General features: G+C 38.1%; 1 protein-coding gene across 1 annotated transcript; it reads right to left on the bottom strand.

The window, feature by feature from the left end:
- Window positions 1-762: 762 nt before the first annotated feature.
- IL18 (interleukin 18) lies at window positions 763-10,004 on the bottom strand (the record flags this gene model as incomplete). Its single annotated transcript, XM_079709572.1, has 4 exons — window positions 763-984; window positions 3,357-3,490; window positions 4,301-4,435; window positions 9,926-10,004. The coding sequence occupies 4 exons, from the start codon at window positions 10,002-10,004 to the stop codon at window positions 763-765; spliced, it is 570 nt and encodes a 189-aa protein (XP_079565698.1).
- Window positions 10,005-18,036: the final 8,032 nt, after the last annotated feature.

The raw sequence follows: 18,036 nt of genomic DNA, 5'->3' as shown, positions 1-18,036 counted from the left end.
TCAGGAGCAATCTGACTTTTAAAGATATCCTGACTTTGGAAGAAATGCAAAAATTAGTCAAGTGAAGTGGTCTATTTATAAAATCTTTAAGGTTTAAAAAAAAAACTTCCAGTAACTATGATACCTTTTATTCATAACTTGAGTCAAAGCATTAAGTCTTGAACTGAAATACTCTTCCTTGTTTATTCTCTCACACAAATGCTTATGTAATTTTGCTTTACACATAATCTTTCTCTGCAACTTTATAGTAATTGAAAGCAATTTCCAGAAAGTCATATGATTTCTCACAACATCTCTGTGAAGTATATTTGGAGAGAGGTTGGAATAGTTTTTCAAACAAAAAGTAAAGGCAAAGGATGAGGTAATAGATTAAGACTACATGGTGTATCACTGTTTATAGCTTGAAATCATTAAGGTTTTAAGTATTTTCTTAAAAACTAGAAAATTCAAATATCAGTTTTATTCATCATTAGACCAATAACCCAAAATATTCAAAACACTTCTATTGAATATAATCTATTTTCCCATTAACACTGTAGAATGTGTTTTCAAACTATGCATTCTTTTTACATTATACAAATATTGTATTCACCTGGACAAGAGGACGTCCATTCAATTTCATGAAAGCTTATTATTCATTTCTCAGTAGTATTTTTGAGATCATTATTAATTTTATTTCATCAGTATAACTGTAGGTTCGAACTCTTATAACCCTTTTGAAACACAAAAACGCAGAAAGTTCAAACTATGCAATTTTAATATCTAGTTCTTGTTTTGAACAGTGAACATTACAGATTTATCTCCATTTTCATCCTTTTTTTTCAAAATGAGTTTGAAAAGGTCGTTCTCTTTTTTACAGGCTAGAAAGTATCCTTTGTACAATGAAGACTCAAATTGTATCTTATCATCATGTCCTGGAACACTTCTCTGAAAGAATATGATGTCATTTCCTTCATCATCAATATTATCAGGAGGACTCATTTCCTATAGAGAAAAAAAATTACTTAATTTTTTTAGGACATGACCAATATGAATATATGCAGTTTATTTTGAAATATATTACTACACAGAATTAAAGAGGTTTATATTCTCAAGAGTTAAGAAAAAAACTCTCTGATTATAGGAATACTGATCTCCTTTCCCTCTTAATTTCTAACCTCCCATTCTTCTTGTCCACTTTGGCTTTTCACACTATGGAATGCACATTCAGGTCCAGGCCTCTAGTTTTTCCCAATATACCCATCAGATGATTTCCTTCTCTCCTCTCCCATTAAGTGGAGTCCATATTTGCTTAAGATGAAGTAGAGTTCCAGCAAAAACCACAACCTTTTTAGGCTAATATCAGTTCCTGTCTTCTCCAGCCATTCACAGCTAAAGACATTGATGACCTCCACCCATAGGCCTAGGGTAGCTCCAGTTTGTGAACCAACAGTGAGAGAGGCAGGAAGTGGCAGTAATCTCAGCTGTTTCCTTCAGTGGAGCCTAGAACTGAAACTGGCTATAAATAGACCCATTACTTGTTCTAGGGCTTAGTTAGCAGCTTTTGGTGCTTCCCTGCCAAGCATTCCAGTTCCATAGTAGTCCTGAGTTTCTATCCTGAAAGTAGTCTGTCTCTTGGCTGGACCTTGCCCTGGGAGGCCAGATGGTGATTCCTATATCTCAGCTGCAGAGTAGGGATTTCCTAAGAATGGCTAGATCACTTGTAACTATAATCCTGCTGGTCACCTCACTGACAGTACTGCCTGCACTTTTCCTACTTTTTCATCATGCCTACTTTCAGGATGGACTAGAAAAATGTGAGGACCACCTCAGGTTCTTTCCATGTTAATCCCAGAACCAGCAGAAAATTTGAACTTAATTTTGACCCTCTGGTAGCAAAGATCTTCATGATCCTAAGGACTGACAGAGAGACCTTCAGACTCAAAATAGCATCCCAGCATCCTCCTTAGATACCGGAAAGAACCTGTTTTTTTCCCCCAAGCTTCTCAATCAATTATGGAATTTATAGCCATAACTCTTGACCTTTGTCCATTATCAACAAGTGTGAATCTTGAATTAATGAGAGGATAAATTAGTTCTCCCATTCTATTATTTGCCAAGCACTTTTTCCATCTTCTTGACACTCTCCCCAGTCTCTCAATAAGAATCTACTTATATATAGTTCAGGCTTTTCCCAGTTTCTGACCCTGTCTCTGCAGCTGAATTAGTTTTCCTCTATCCCACATGGCTTGAGCTTGGCCATCTCCCTCTTTCCCTTCTGATTTTGTTGCCAAGTAACAACATGCTTAATCCTCTCCACCCTACCTGTCCACCTCCAGGCTTCTAACGCCATTACAATAACTGAGCTTCCTACCTGTCAGGTCAGGGAGCAGGGACTCCAAATTGTCACCTGAAGAGGTAGTACTCTGCTTGGAAGGGGATGGCTAAGGGATTTGTTTGGAGGCTCTGTTTGTTACAGATACACTGATCTGATCTGTATTATATTTTAGAGTGGCTTTTTCCTCCCTCCCAAGTTGCCCCTTGGCATGTCTATGAAAGTCATACTCTAACTTTCAGTGGGAACTGGGTGATCTTTATTGAGGTTCTTTATTGGCAAATCCCCACTCAGAAAGTCTTCAAGACATGGGATTCACCTTTGAAACACTGCCAATTTGTGAGCATACTCTGCCTGCTCTCATTGGGAGGAAAGTTTTCTGTGGTCAACCCATATCTATAGTTAATGGTTGTTTATCTAATAATAATGGAAAAAATAGAGAAAAATAATGATGGAGGATAGAGAAAAAAGCAGTGGTCAGAAATAATTTATACGTGGCTTTGAGATACATTATACCATTGCTTTTACAACAGATCCTACTAATTTTGTTCACTTAGATTTACATTAAAAATAACATACATCAACTGAAAGCTGAAGGTTGTAGCTAAGACTTAGGCTAAGAAGTAGGAACAAAACAATTAGGGATTAAAATATTATCATCATGATTTACAAAGTAGAGGGTTTACAGAAGAATGATTAACTTCATTCTGTGTAGCAGGACTTATTCTGGAAAGTCACCTGAAGTTCTTAAACATGATAATTTATATATATATTCTGTATTATTATTTATCTATAGATTGATTATTCAGAAGACCTAGGTTATGAAACAAGTGTTGATCCCCTTCCTCCCTATGGCAGGCTCAGAAAAACCATGATGTTACTACAGTAGGTTAAAGAGCTTGACAATTTTTAGTAACTGTCTATTTTAATGGTTCTCTACTTCTTGCTATTCTTATTCTAGACAAAAGGTTGGACTGGGGATATTTTGGTTTTATAATTTTGCACATCAATATAACTAAAACAAATTAAGGCTCAGTCTTACCTTAAAGGAAAGAATTTTGTTCTTACAGGAGAGAGTAGAAATTTTCTTAGAGTGCACAGAGATGGTTACTGCCAGACCTCTAGTGAGGCTGTCTTTATACATACATATGATAAATATGGTCTGGGGTGCATTATCTAAAATAAACATTCACAAATGAGAACACTAGTTAGAAGAATTTTTCCAAATAAGCATTTAGGGAAATTAGTCAAAGGATAATCCTTAATAGGCCCATTACCAATCCCACACTCAGATTCAGCCATGTACCAGAAGGAGACTATACACAGTGACACACATATTCTTTAAAACACATTTAAATATGTATTATAATACAAATGCAGCAACTTTTAAAGTGTTTTAGAGATATTCTGAATTCTAAAAGATTGTCTTTAGCTTTTAAACGCTAAATAGAATATTAAAGCTCTATCTGTTAAGGTAACAATTCAGCATTTTTCAAGAGTGCATTATTCACTTTTTCAACTCTGCCTAAATCTGATACTTGAAATTCATTCCTTGGAAGGCACAGTAAAGTTATTCATTTTCTAAGGCACTCTAAATTTCTGGTGGAAGACAGACTTATTTGAAGTGCTTTTATATTTATATTTAATTTTGACTTCTGAAAATGTTATCAGCAATTTCAGCTATGACCAGCAGGTATTAAGGATCCAACTCAATGGAGAGCATATACAGTTAATGCAATTACAGTGAAGGGATGGTGATCCAAATGTAGGCTCAAAGATCATGATCCCAGCACTATCTTTATTGTATCAATTTTTCAGCCCAACTAAAAATTATGGATACCCTATAAAGTTTCTTGTAAGTGAAATTATTACTACCATGACTTTTCATGTAAGCATTAGGTCTATCACAGAAAATGTAGGCAGTTAAATGGAATGGGAAGAAGTAGCTTGTCATTTCCATGCTTACAAATGTATGTAAAAAAATACCTGAACAGTCAGAATCAGGCATATCCTCAAAGACGGGTTGACTTCCCTGGTTAATGAGGAGAACTTGGTCGTTCAAATTTCGTATGACTGAGAACTTAGGTTCAAGCTTGCCAAAGTAATCTGATTCCAGGTCTTCTACAACACACATGAAATCTCATTTAAAAAATAATCTTTTTTTTTCTAAATTTACAAATAGGCATATTATATATTCCAGTTTTCAATAACAATCACAATCTTCTGTTATAGAAGCTAAGGTAAAGTTGCACAGTGCTTTTTAACCCACTTCCAGGGGCATACCTTGATTCTTGTTATCACTTAGAACCACTCTACTTTTGAAATCTTAAATTCAAATATCCTACTTTTGACCACAATCTCCTATCTTTTTAGTTTTCTTATACTTTGCTTCCACTTTACTGAGTCTTCCTGATTCTTACATTTTCTTCCTATCTAACCTCTTCCTGTCTTCCCTTTCTTCTCTATGCAGCCTGGACCTCGTGGTTCATCATTTTATCTACACTTTTTCCAGTATCTTAAATCCCAAACTCATTTGTCTTTTACTACAAAACTCTAAACCTGGCTGCTGAGTGCGCTGCTGGTAAACAATCATAAAAATGTGCAAATTGGTGCCATAACAAACACATCAATTGTCAATACTTCTTTTCCAGTTCAGCATTCTCTTCCATAGTACATAGCTTCAATTTCAAGCCTTCTTCATTCTCCTCAGGATCTCTGCATCATCACCTCTGCTTTCACTTTCAGCAAATGATTTCATGCTACTTCACTTACAAACTTAACTATGGCATCGCCTGTTATTTCCTCTACCCTCTTGTCCCAAGAGAAATGTGAAAAAGGTCTCTCCTCTGCTACCTAAGGTTAACCCCATTTGTGCTCTGCATGTACTTTCAATTAAACCTTGATTTATCAATTATTTCCTCTCTTCCATCAACTCAGTGATTCTACTTCCTGGATTTTATCCTAAGGAAACATTAGAGAAATGTGTAAATATTTCTCTACAAGAATGTTTATGGGAACACTTTAATAATAAAAACAAACTGGAAACAAATTAAATGTCCATCAATTGGGAATTGATCAAATAAATTTTGATATGCCCTTACTATGAATTGTCATGAATTTAATATAATTGTAATTATTCATTGCCATGGAAAGATGGAAAGATGTCCATGTGTATTAAAGTAGAAAAAGAAGCTTAGGTATAGTATTTTATATATATATATATATATATATATATATATATATATATATATATAACATCAAAATGATAGCAATGAATATTTTGGGTTTTTTTCATATTTTAGTTTCTCATTTTCTTATCTTCATTGCCTGAATTATTTATAAAAAACAAATTCTTTTTTTTTTTTTTTTTTTTTTTTTTTTTTTTTTTTTTTTTTTTTTTTTTTCGGTACGCAGGCCTCTCACCGCTGCGGCCCCTCCCGCCGCGGAGCACAGGCTCCGGACGCGCAGGCCCAGCGGCCATGGCTCACGGGCCCAGCCGCTCCGCGGCACGTGGGATCTTCCCAGACCGGGGCACGAACCCGCGTCCCCCGCCTCGGCAGGCTGACTCTCAACCACTGCGCCACCAGGGAAGCCCTCCAAATTCTTTTTATAATCAGAAAAACATAAGGCTTTACATTTTGAGATTTAAAATACCTCCATCAACAGAATCCCACTTTGTAGCTAGTATTATTTCTCTCCTCCTTTTAATGGCCAAGCTTCTGGCAAGAATTGTATGTATCATTTCCTTACTTTCCATTCACCCTTTTACTCATTGCAAGGTTCTCCTCACTGGCTCCATTTCTCCATCAAATTGCTTTCACCGAGATCACCAAACTCCCTGTTGCTAAATGTAATAGATACTTTCTGGCTCTTGGTTTTCAAGGCTACAAAATTCAACAGTTCCTATTATCTCTGTCTTGAAATGCTCTCCTGGGATTCTGTGGGATTCTCTGTTTTTATTCTTCCTCTTTGGTTGCTCTGTTCTTTATTAGCTTCTCTTTATACTGAATCCTTTAAATGTAGGTATTCCTCAGAGTTTAGTCCTTGGCTTTTACTTCCTCGTGCTACACATTTCCTCTGATTTGTCATGTTATTCTTATAGCTTCAGATGTAATTTCTATTGTATATATGTCTCCCACATCTGTATATCCAGCCCCATATTTTCTCCTGAGTTTAGAACCACATGTCCAAGAATCTACTGGACATCTCCATTAGGAGGTCCCACAGATATCATCATTCATCGTCCATAAATTCATCATCTATCTTCTTCTTTGCCCTGCAAACCTCTCTACCCTGCTCTTCCTCTTGCGTTTCTTATTTCACTGAATGGTACAAATTGCTTACATGAAAAAACATAGGCATCATCTTTTCTGTCTTTCTTTCCATCCCCTTCCAAATCCATGTCCTGTTGATTCTTCCAAGTTTTTCTAAAATCCATTCACAGCTCTTCAATGGCACCCCACTCTGCCTACCTTAATTCATGTCGCCATCATTTCTTATAGGGACTACAATAATAGCTTCTTTTTTTCTTTTTTTTTTTTTCGGTATGCGGGCCCCTCACTGTTGTGGCCTCTCCCGTTGCGGAGCACAGGCTCCGAACGCGCAGGCTCCGGATGCGCAGGCTCAGCGGCCATGGCTCACAGGCCCAGCCGCCCCGCGGCATGTGGGATCTTCCCGGACCCGGGCACGAACCCGTGTCCCCTGCACCGGCAGGCGGACTCTCAACCAGTGCGCCACCAGGGAAGCCCAGTAATAGATTCTTAATTGGCATTCCCCTCCCCTCTTTTTTTGCCCCCACAGCAATTCTTTATACTGAAGCTGGAAGGAATTAAAATTCAATTTTAATTAAAGTTAACATTCAGAAATACGATCATGTTATCTTTGAATTTTAATGAATGACACTGCCACCCAGAATAAAGATTATATTTTCCATGTTTTCCTTGCAGTTGGTGCCATATGACTAAATTCTAGTCAATGGAGTATGAGTGGATTTGATGTTACAACTTCTAAATAGAACTTTTAAAAGGAGTGGGCCTGTCTTCCTCTTATTTTGAACACCTTCTTGCTAGCTGGGATATGGACCCAGGAAATGTAATGATGATTTTCAAGTATGTAAATGAGTTCAACAACTAGGGATGATGGAGTAGAAGAAGACAGAAGGAACTTTAGATTCCAACGTCATCAGGCTGCATCCAGCCATACTAATACCGAACTGCTTACTTGGATTCGTATTCGAGAGAAATATTTTCTATCTTATTCAGTTACTGTATTTTTGGATCTCTTTGTTACAGCAAACAAATCTGTATCCTAGATCATACATATTGTGCTTAATGAATCCCCATTACCCCAAAGATAAGGTCCAAACTCCATATCTTGGAATAACAGAACCTTCTTGATCTGCACCCTATTTATCATTCCTCTCTCATCATTTTCCTCCTCTTACTCTACTCCCATTCTGAATTACTCTTAATTCCTCACACATACCATGCTTTCTTTCATATCTTGATCTTTGCATGTGTTCTTCTCTCTGCATAGAATACCTTCTCTTGGCTAACCCCTATTTACTCTTCAATTCTGTTCCTCTTTCAAAATGCCCTCCCAGAATCTACTGGACTAAATTAGGTGCCCTTCTATGTGCTCCCATAGCGTCTGTGCCTTCATAACTCTTAACATACCACATTCCATCTGCCTCCCTAATGTGCCTGCTTCTCCCTCTAGGAACTGTGTTTTGCTCACAATTGTATTGTAGGGCCTAACATAGTGCCAGAGATACAGATGCCAATATTTATTGAATCAAATAAATAGGCGTAGGGCCATCTTTAAGAAACATGAGGAGCTACAGGACAATAACATTTCAATAAATCTGGAAAAGAAACTGGAAGGAATAGTATTTTTCAAAAGTTCCTGTTGTATATTTCCAGTCCAGTGAGGATCACCTCAAGAATGGAGAAAGTGCTTTTTAAGGAAAAGTCTGAGAAACTAAAGACCTTTAATCATCTGGGGGTCCGTGAGAGCAGCGGTCCCCAACCTTTTTGGCACCAGGGACCGGTTTCTGGAAGACAATTTTTCCATGGGCCGGGGCCGTGGTTTGGGTGGCGGGATGGTTCAGGCGGTAATGCAAGTGACGGAGAGCAGCAGGTGATGCTTCACTCGCTCATCCTCTGCTCACCTCCTGCTGTGCGGCTGGGTTCCTAAGAGGCCGCGGACTGGTACTGGTACTGGTCCACAGCCCAGGGGTTGGGGACCCCTGCGTTAGAGGATCATAGGCTTTATATGTGTATGATCCTCCCTGAATGCCAACAGGACAAGGAATGGGTACATCTACTTAGGAAGACAATGACTCAACCTAATAGGTCTGTTTGCTCTACTTTCCCCCATCTCCTCTACTTCCAGAATTCTCTGAACCCTGGGAGCCTCCCAGGCTTCTTTTCAGAGCACTTCTGAGAGGGAAGGTTGAAGAAGGAAGATGTTCCTGATTTTGGACAATTCTCATGCTTCAACCCCTTTTCCTATGTACTCCAGAGAATCCATGACTTTCTGCTAATCTCAGGATCTATGTAACAGGCAAGGTCTATTTTGTAGATTCTAATAGCTGAGAATTTCCTAAGATGTAGAGAAGCGTATTTTATTAGAAATTCCCTTATAGTCATCTTTATTCCAAGGCAGTGCTACTGAGTCCACATTCCTTTGAGGGAATATTAGCTTCTCAAATAGATTGGTACCAGTTTTTCAGCTGAGAATGGTGATACGGATGTGCTGGTGGGATGCTTACTCAAGTAGCTATTTATTTTTACAAAGAAAGAGAAATGAATTTATACTTTACCATCATTTTCAGCTAAAGGGGAAAAAAGAGAAACAAAATACGTTAAATTCTATATTTCTATTAAATTTCCTCTCACCCTTCTCTTTTCTGCCCCTCTGCATTCTCTAACCCCCGTCTTACTGGTGATGGCTTTTGTTGGCCCCATAAAAATATAATATAATCATCCAAAAGGTCCCATAAAATGAAGCTAATTAGACTTAGTGTGATCTCAGGTATGTTAGATATAAAACCTAAATCTAGGGTTTATAAATTGAAATTTGTAGCCAAAAAGAAATTTTATAAAATGATAGATTTTACTCTTAAATTTATTGCTTCAATGGAAAGTCACCTAAGAACTTTCTATGAAGCTTTCAGATGAAACCAAACTGCCCAAGGAAGTTCAATCATAAGAATCTGTTTTTATTTGTCAAATGTACTTACATAAAATGGTATAACTCACAGAACTCTAGATTTCAGATATGTATCTCTTACATAATTTGCCAGGTTGCTTTGGGAAATTGTATATCCAATTTTCTGGGATTTTCATGACGTGCACCTGCAGCCACCTTGTGAGTGGGCTACTACTAACTAAGTGCCAGAACATGTGGCAGGACAAGGTGCTGGGACCTTGGACATGTTATGGTTAATTTCTAGAGACCTAATTTTTTTTTTCAAGAGAAGTGTGTCATTAGTGTTACAATGGAATTTGGTGACAAAAAACAAGTCACTTAATAGTTCACCTTACAACATCTTTTCTAGCTGAATACATTTATCTAAACCCTGTATTTGGTCTACGGTTTTGAACTTACCTACAAAGTAAAGTGTATTGTTAATAAATTTCATTTCCACAAAGCTGATGCAATTGTCTTCTACTAGTTCAGCAGCCATCTTTATTCCTAATGAAAGCAAAGAGTCATCTGTTAAAAGGTAGTGATTGTTCCTTTTACACAAAAGGAATCTTTTACCACTTATTGCCTTCTTCTACCTCCAATTTCAGAAATCCAGCATGCTGATGAACACTCTGGACATTTAATAAATGCCAGGAGTCTTCAGTTTATGAAGGTACAAGTTCAAACGTTCTTTTGCAAACCATTAGATATTCGGAATCTAGAAAGCATTTTCTCATTAAACAATGTTATAAAAGGTGGATATGTAGTCCATTATTGAACTGAATTATTGTTCCAGTATTTTGGTGGAAATATACATATATTATCAGAATAAATATAGGATGCCAGAAACACACCTAATCCTGTCCTTTAACTAGGGAATGGTTCCATCTCTGTCTTACAACCAATGGGATCCTGTGAGTGAGAGACTGAAGATTGTGACTTCATTGTCAAAGTGCTAAAGGTGAGGCAATGATAAAAAATGGTGTTTCTGCCTGGGAGTGGGGGCTAGGTGGGAGGAGGCTGAAGGGCTCTGGCATCTGATGGCTCTCTTTCTCTCTGAGCAATAGCAGCTTTTGGTCTGGAGTCTGGACTATACTATGCTTTTTGCACAAGTAATACATGAATACAATCTTCCTGTAAAACATCAAATAATACAGGATTTGAAAACGTTAACAATTCTTTTTGCTCTTCTCCTTTGTGCCACCCCACCCAACCCCACTCCAGTGTGGTGTATAGCCTTCCAGACCTTTGTTTATGGAGCAGGAGTTCTAAATCTGGGAAATCTGTGAACTTGGATGGGGAAAAAAATTACACAATTATTTTCACCAACTTCTAACTGAAATTTAACAGTTCCTTCCATTATGGTGTAGGAAACAAACCACAATATTATTCACAGTAACTGTGACTATCATTAATAGACATACATATTTCTTACTGTATTGTAATTGTTGCAGAGATCTTGAAATATGGTTTAAACTCATTTCTACTTTGAAATATATGGAAGTTATTAGTCCCAACTGGACATCTTGTTGTTAGTGTGTTAATAAGGATGCACATATATACCTTATCAAAATGTGTTAAAATTTTTTGATAACCTTTTAATTACAAAGGGTGGCCTTTCTCATTCTAAGTATTTAATTTTATGCATATAAAAGTGTGATTCTGAGAAGGGGTCCACAGACTTCACCAGATTGTCCATGAGGGTCCATGCCACAGAAATGATTAAGAAATTCTCCTCTAGAGTTCAGAAGTCCCTTGGTTTCCTGAGGACAGTTTTATGGTTGGTGCTCCAAGGAAAGTGGTTGGGTCACAGTTGTCAATTGGTATATATGGGGGTGTTCATACGTCTATACTTAGAGGTTGAGAAATGACTCAAATTTTTTCTAGCATAGTTTGCTGAGGCCAAACATATACAGAGGAAGCAGGAAATTAAAACCCAGTAGAAAACACTTAATCCAAATTAAGCTAACACAAAATAAATGTTAGTTGATGGCTATTTTTTGTTTTGTTTTGTTTTACTTTTTATTATGGAAAATTTGTATACATTGTGAAATGATCACTACAATAAATCTAGTTACCATCTGTCACTGTACAGTTACAAAAATCTTTCTTTTATTGTGATGAGAACTTCTAAGACAACTTATTAGTAACTTTCAAATTTGCAATACAATATTATTGACTATAGTCTACATGCTGTACTTTACATCCCATAACTTATTTATTTTATAACTTGAAGTTTGTACCTCTTGATCCCCTTTACTCATTTTGCCTGCCCCATCCCCCTCCCCTCTGTTGACCACTAATCTGTTTTCTATGAGCTTTATTTTATTTTGTTTTGTTTGTTCATTGTTTTGTTTTTTAGATTCCACATATAAGTGAAATCATGTAGTATTTATCTCTCTGTCTGATTTGTTTCACTTAGCATAACACTCTCAAGGTGTATTCATGTTGTTGCAAGATTTCATTATTTTTATGAATGGTAGTCCATTATATATACCATATTTTCTTTATCCATTCATCCATTGATGGACACTTACGTTGTTTCCATATTTTGGCTATTGTGAATAATCCTGCAATGAACACAGGGGTGAATACATTTTTTTGAATTAGTGTTTTTTGTTTTCTTCAGATAAATATGCAGAAGTAGAATTGCTAGATCATACGGTAGTTCTATTTTTAACTTTTTGAGGAGATTCCATACTGTTTTCCATAGTGTCTGCACAAATTTACATTTCCATCAACAGTGCACAAGAGTTCCCTTTTCCCCACATCTTTGCCAACACTTGTCATTTCTTGTTCTTTTGATAATAGCCATTCTGACAGTTGTGAGATGATAAGTCATTGTGGTATTGATTTGCATTTCTCTGATGGTTAGTGATGTTGAGCATCTTTTTTATGTACATGTTGGCTATCTGTATGTCTTCTTTGGAAAAATGTCTATTCAGATCTTCTGACCGTTTTAAAAAATATATTTTTTAAATTTATTTATTTATTTATTTTTGGCTGCGTTGGGTCTTTGTTGCTGCATATGGGCTTTCTCTAGTTGCGGTGAGTGGGGGCTATGGGCTTCTCATAGCAGTGGCTTCTCTTGTTGCGGAGCACGGGCTCTAGGTGCATGGGCTTCAGTAGTCGTGGTGTGTGGGCTCAGTAGTTGTGGCTCACGGGCTCTAGAGTGCAGGCTCAGTAGTTGTAGTGCTTGGGCTTAGCTGCTCTGTGGCATGTGGGATCTTCCCAGACCAGGGCTCGAATCTGTGTCCCCTGCATTGGCAGGTGGATTCTTAACCACTGTGCCACCAGGAAAGCCCCTTCTGACCATTTTTAAGGTCAGGAGCAGTGCAGGGGTGTGGTGTGCTCAGTGGTGTTAGCAGGTTAAAGGGAGAGTGCAAAGATAGCACCCACCAGTGCCAGTGCTAGCAAGATAGAGGGAAAATGCAAAAATAGCATCTACCAGTGCCTCCATCCAGGTGGAGAGAGTCCCAAAAGGCTCCTGCATCTCCCTCAGATGCTTTAAGATTAGCAAATGAATCTCCTTCACATACCGGTCTGGGTGCTTTTCAGACTGCTACTTTTGTGATGGGTCCTGTGATGAGTGAGTCAGCACACAAGCCCTTTAAGAGTGGAATCTCTGTTTCCTACAGCTGTTTGGTTCTCCTGGATGTAAACTCTATTGATTTTCAAAGCCAGATGTATTGGGGGCTCATCTCTTTGGTGCAGTTCCCAAGGGCTATGGTGCCTGATGTGGGGCACTGACCTCTCACTTCTCAGGTAGTAGCTCTGTTTTGTGATATCAATCCTGATTATGGGTTGCTGCATCATAGGTGTGGTTTTTGGTGAGACCATGTCTCTCCCTCTCCTACCCATCTAGATGTGGCTCTTTTTTTTTTTTTTTTTTTTTTTGTGGAGGAGATTTCAGCTAGTTTTTAGGTCTTTTTCAGAGGGAATGATCCATATGTAGCTGTAGATCTGCTGTCTGTGGCAGGAGGTGAGTTCAAGATCTTCTGAGGGCACCATCTTGAACCAACTCTTTATTTGGTGGCTATTTAAGAGTTTTATCTAGATTCAGTTCATATATAATATATAAGCATATATATATATATATATATATATATATGTACACATATGTATGGTTTTTAATTTATTTTAAATTTGTTTTATATTTTAATTTAAACAATAGAGAGAAAGAGCTTTTGGAATATCTAAGTGCCTTGATGAAAGGGCATCATGGCAGGGGTGGGGGTGGGGACATTGAAAATAAATGGCTGAGATTCCCAAAGAAAAATTATACCTTCTTGACAATTTCATCAAAATCTGGCCCCAAATATTTTAACATGGTTTGTTAGCACATTCTTTATTATTTTATTATTTTTCCCCTGCTAGAATGAAAGTTCCATAAGAGAAAGAACCTCTGTTAGGTTCAGTTTTGTATTCCAAGTACCTAGAATGGTGCCTGGTACATAGCAGACATCTGATAAATGTTTGTTGAATGAATGAATAAATGAAAAAATATCTAAAATTATAATAGTAATAAATGTTAAAAAATTATACCACAATAAGCTGTTATGTCTCAAGAACTTCTGAGATATTTAAAGAATAGCTGAGCTCACATTATACTGTCATGAAAGCAGCTATTTCTACCAGGTATACAAGACACTTCCATGTGGCAATAGTGTCAACAGTTCACAACTCACTTGACCTACCAGCTTTGAAATTGTCATTCCGGATAAACTATTTCATTTGGAGCTCACATATTTCATTTTGCCTATAAAGTGAGACTATTATTTTTATATTAAATTAGTTTGATTCTGCCTAGTTCAATTCAGATAAAATGTAACTTGCAGTGTAGTTGTTTGCCAAAAGCTTGTAAAGGAGAGTCAGATTATAAAGTCCTTGTTTAAGTAGGCTAAAGAGCTTGAACTTTTTTTCTGAAAGTACTGACTTACTTTCAGTAGGAGAAAGACATGGTCAAATTTATGTTTCAAAAACCTCACTCTGGCAGCAGTGTAGAGAACGGATTTGATGGGATAAAGTTGGACAGAGGCCAGAAAACAACCGCAGAAACAATTTTAATAGTTAAGAGTTGATGAAGCTACAAACTAAGGCAGTGGCTGTGGGGATGATTCAAGAGAGCTTAAACAGCAGGATTTTTTAGCTGATTGGTTGTGGGTCAAATGGAAGAAGGAGGAACTGAGGGTGACTTCAAAGTTTCTGGCTTGGGGAATTTGTTGAGTGGTTACCTCATTAAGAAAACAGAGGATGAAAGGCTTGAGTGGAAAATAATTCAGTTTTGCAAATCTAAGAGATATAACAGAAGTCAAAAAACAAAGGAGGGCTTCCCTGGTGGCTCAGTGGTTGAGGGTCCGCCTGCTCATGCAGGGGACACGGGTTCGTGCCCCGGTCCGGGAGGATCCCACATGCCGCGGAGCGGCTGGGCCCGTGAGCCATGGCCGCTGAGCCTGCGCTCCGCAACGGGAGAGGCCACAGCAGTGAGAAGCCCGCGTACCGCAAAAAAAAAAAAACAAAAAAAACAGAAAAAAAAAAACCCAAAGGAGCTTCAAGAAGGAGCTGCTTGGAGTCTGAAGCTGCAGTCCATAATTTAGATACAAGCTTAAACTTGTTCACTGAATTTGGCAATTAGGAAGTTTTGGTATCAGTAGAACAGTTTAGGGAAAACGGAGGAACGGAAAGCAGGTGGACAAAGATCTAGGACAGAATGGGATGAAAAAGAAAAGTAAAGACAGTGAATATAAACTATTCTTTCAGGAAGTTTAGCTATAAAGAGAGAGGGTGGCGGTTACTGGGGGATACATAACTTGCAAATTTCAATTTCTGGCTCCAGATCCACGGTTCCAACTGTAAGATATACTAATGAATTACTTTCTAAAGTATGTCCAAATAACCTGTCCCAAACTGAAACCTGGGAGTCCTTCTCAACTCTTTTGTCTAACCTTCTCCTGTCTCAAAAATACTGTAGATTATAACTCAGAAATGTGTCTAGAATTTGGTATCTCCTCTCCATCTCCACCAGCACTATTTTAAATCTAGCCCTTGTCACTTCTGGTATTTTCTATTTTCTATTCTTCTACTTGGTTTTCTTGCTTTCAGATTCTCACTCACTCCACACGGTACTCATTTATTTCCCCTGCCAGGCCAGAACTTCCCCTCCCCTTTTTGCCTGCCAAACCCTTCTTCTCCCTTTATCCTTTAAGTCACAGCTCAAACATCTCCTCTAGGAAAACTTCCCTGACTCCTCCATTCTCTCCTCAGTGTCCACATCCCCGTCCCCACGTTCATGCTTCTAAAATACCTCTTATTACCCTTAATTAAGATCACAAATAGGTGTGCCGACTTCCATCTGAGTTTCTCTAAGACAATGAGTTGTCTTGTTTTTTCAATCTTTTTAACACCTGGAAAGAGCTTATACAGAGTAGGAGCTCAATAAATGTTAAATGTTTGCTGATAAGCCTTGTCGCCATGACAACAGTGTGTAAAGGGAATGGCAGAAATTTTTTTCTGTCTTAAAAACTTAAACTCCATCTGAAAGCCAGTGAGAAAGGGAAAGAATATGAAGGAAGTCTGAAAACAGATTTTTAAAAATAGAATAATTTCTCTAAAATTCTTCCTCTTCTTTCTTTTCCTAGTAGTTTCTTTACTTTCTCTTTTATTTCATGTGAGTGTTTATCTTGAATTCTTTATTTTCTTAGCACTTTTTGTTAGATCTCAATACATCTATGATTACAAGTATTGTGTTCCTCTTCCTCTCCTCCCCCCTAATTTTCCTCTTTTCCTTTCTCATCCATGTTCCTTTGCTTCTTAACTCTAATCTGTGAAAATTATAGTTCCCATTGGATAAAAATGTTTTGAATATTTCATCTAAGATTCTGAGATTATTGACTTGAAAGAAAAGAGTTATAAACCACCCCAGATAGATCCTCCCAGGAGTAAGCAGCGATAATCGATTCTTTGCAACAACAAAAAGTTTCAGTTATACAAGCCTTGGAAACTAGCCAGAGGCTAGTGAACAGTAGAAAATCATGATGGAGATTAAACCATATGTGTTCCAATCTTTCCTGGGGCAAGTTATTTAATTCTGAGGGTCTCAGTTTCCTCATTTAGACAAGAGAGAGTTGCATGGTCAATATTTAAGTTTTGTTCCAGCTCCAGCATTCTGTAATTCTAGATCCTAGTTAAGACTGCAAAGAGAGAACTATTTATATGTGGCAAATGCCCTAGTAACCACTTCCTCATAACTCTAAAACAACACATATTGATGGAATATTTATTATATAACCAGCTTTGCTAAGCCACTGGGAGTTTAAAAGCATACTATTAGATTAAAAGTAAAAACGTCTTGAACTTGAAAAGCAATAATGATTATGTTTATCTTTGCTGTGGAATTCTCATTCTGTGGAATAGGTATGGGATGAAATGAGGAAGCATGTTACCTAATTAATTCACTAAAATCAGGCAGGTAATCATCTCTACAGCAACAAGATCAAAATCTAAATTTTCAGTTCTGTAAGTCATTTTGTCCCTCAAAATTTTGTCATCTTAGGAAGGTAAGTATGTGGGTGTGGTACAGGTGGGGGTGGAAGAAGACTCAGGTAAAAATTTAGATAAATAGTTAAAGATAAAAGGTGTATATAATCAACTGCTAAATACAGACTCAAAGCAAGAAGCCAAAACAGAACTGCTGGAATGGCCTTGAGGGAAAAGGAGAATTGAATTTAATCCTGATTGCTTGACTGAATAGATGGAGGAGAACATGGAAGAGCATTTATGTGATAATTAACACAAAATTATGGTGGGGGGTGGAAATGAAAGGAGCTTTTTTTTTTTTTTTTTTTTTTTGTGCGGTACGCGGGCCTCTCACTGTTGTGGCCTCTCCCTTTGCGGAGCACAGGCTCCGGACGCGCAGGCTCAGCGGCCATGGCTCACGGGCCCAGCAGCTCCGCGGCATGTGGGATCTTCCCGGACCGGGGCACGAGCCCGTGTCCCCTGCATCGGCAGGCGGACTCTCAACCACTGCGCCACCAGGGAAGCCCTGGAGCAATTTTTTTTACTGTAGTGGAACAATTCTGCTGTCTTGCAGTAAACACAAGGTAGGGTGGGGTTAGATTATGGAGGGCCTGGGAACTCACATAGAAGTGTTTGTATTTAATCTCACAGAAGATAGGAAAGCAGATTACTGAGCTGGCAACGGTATTATGAAAAAGATTAGAGACAGGCTATGAAACTATAAGAATTCATGTAAGAATTCATAATATTCATGTAGGGATATTACGGACAAGCCAGATTTAAAAAGATATTTTTTTTTTTTTTTGCGGTACGCGGGCCTCTCACTGTCGTGGCCTCTCCCGTTTTGGAGCACAGGCTCCGGACGCGCAGGCTCCGCTCACGGGCCCAGCCGCTCTGCGGCGGCATACGGGATCCTCGCAGACCGGGGCACGAACCCGTGTCCCCTGCATCGGCAGGCGGACTCCCAACCACTGCGCCACCAGGGAAGCCCTAAAAAGATATTTTGAAGAAAGATT

Source organism: Hyperoodon ampullatus (assembly GCF_949752795.1).
Source record: "Hyperoodon ampullatus genome assembly, chromosome: 7".
Lineage (NCBI taxonomy): Eukaryota > Metazoa > Chordata > Mammalia > Artiodactyla > Ziphiidae > Hyperoodon > Hyperoodon ampullatus.
The sequence above is the reverse complement of the archived record's forward strand: the minus strand, read 5'-3'. Positions and strand labels throughout refer to the sequence as shown.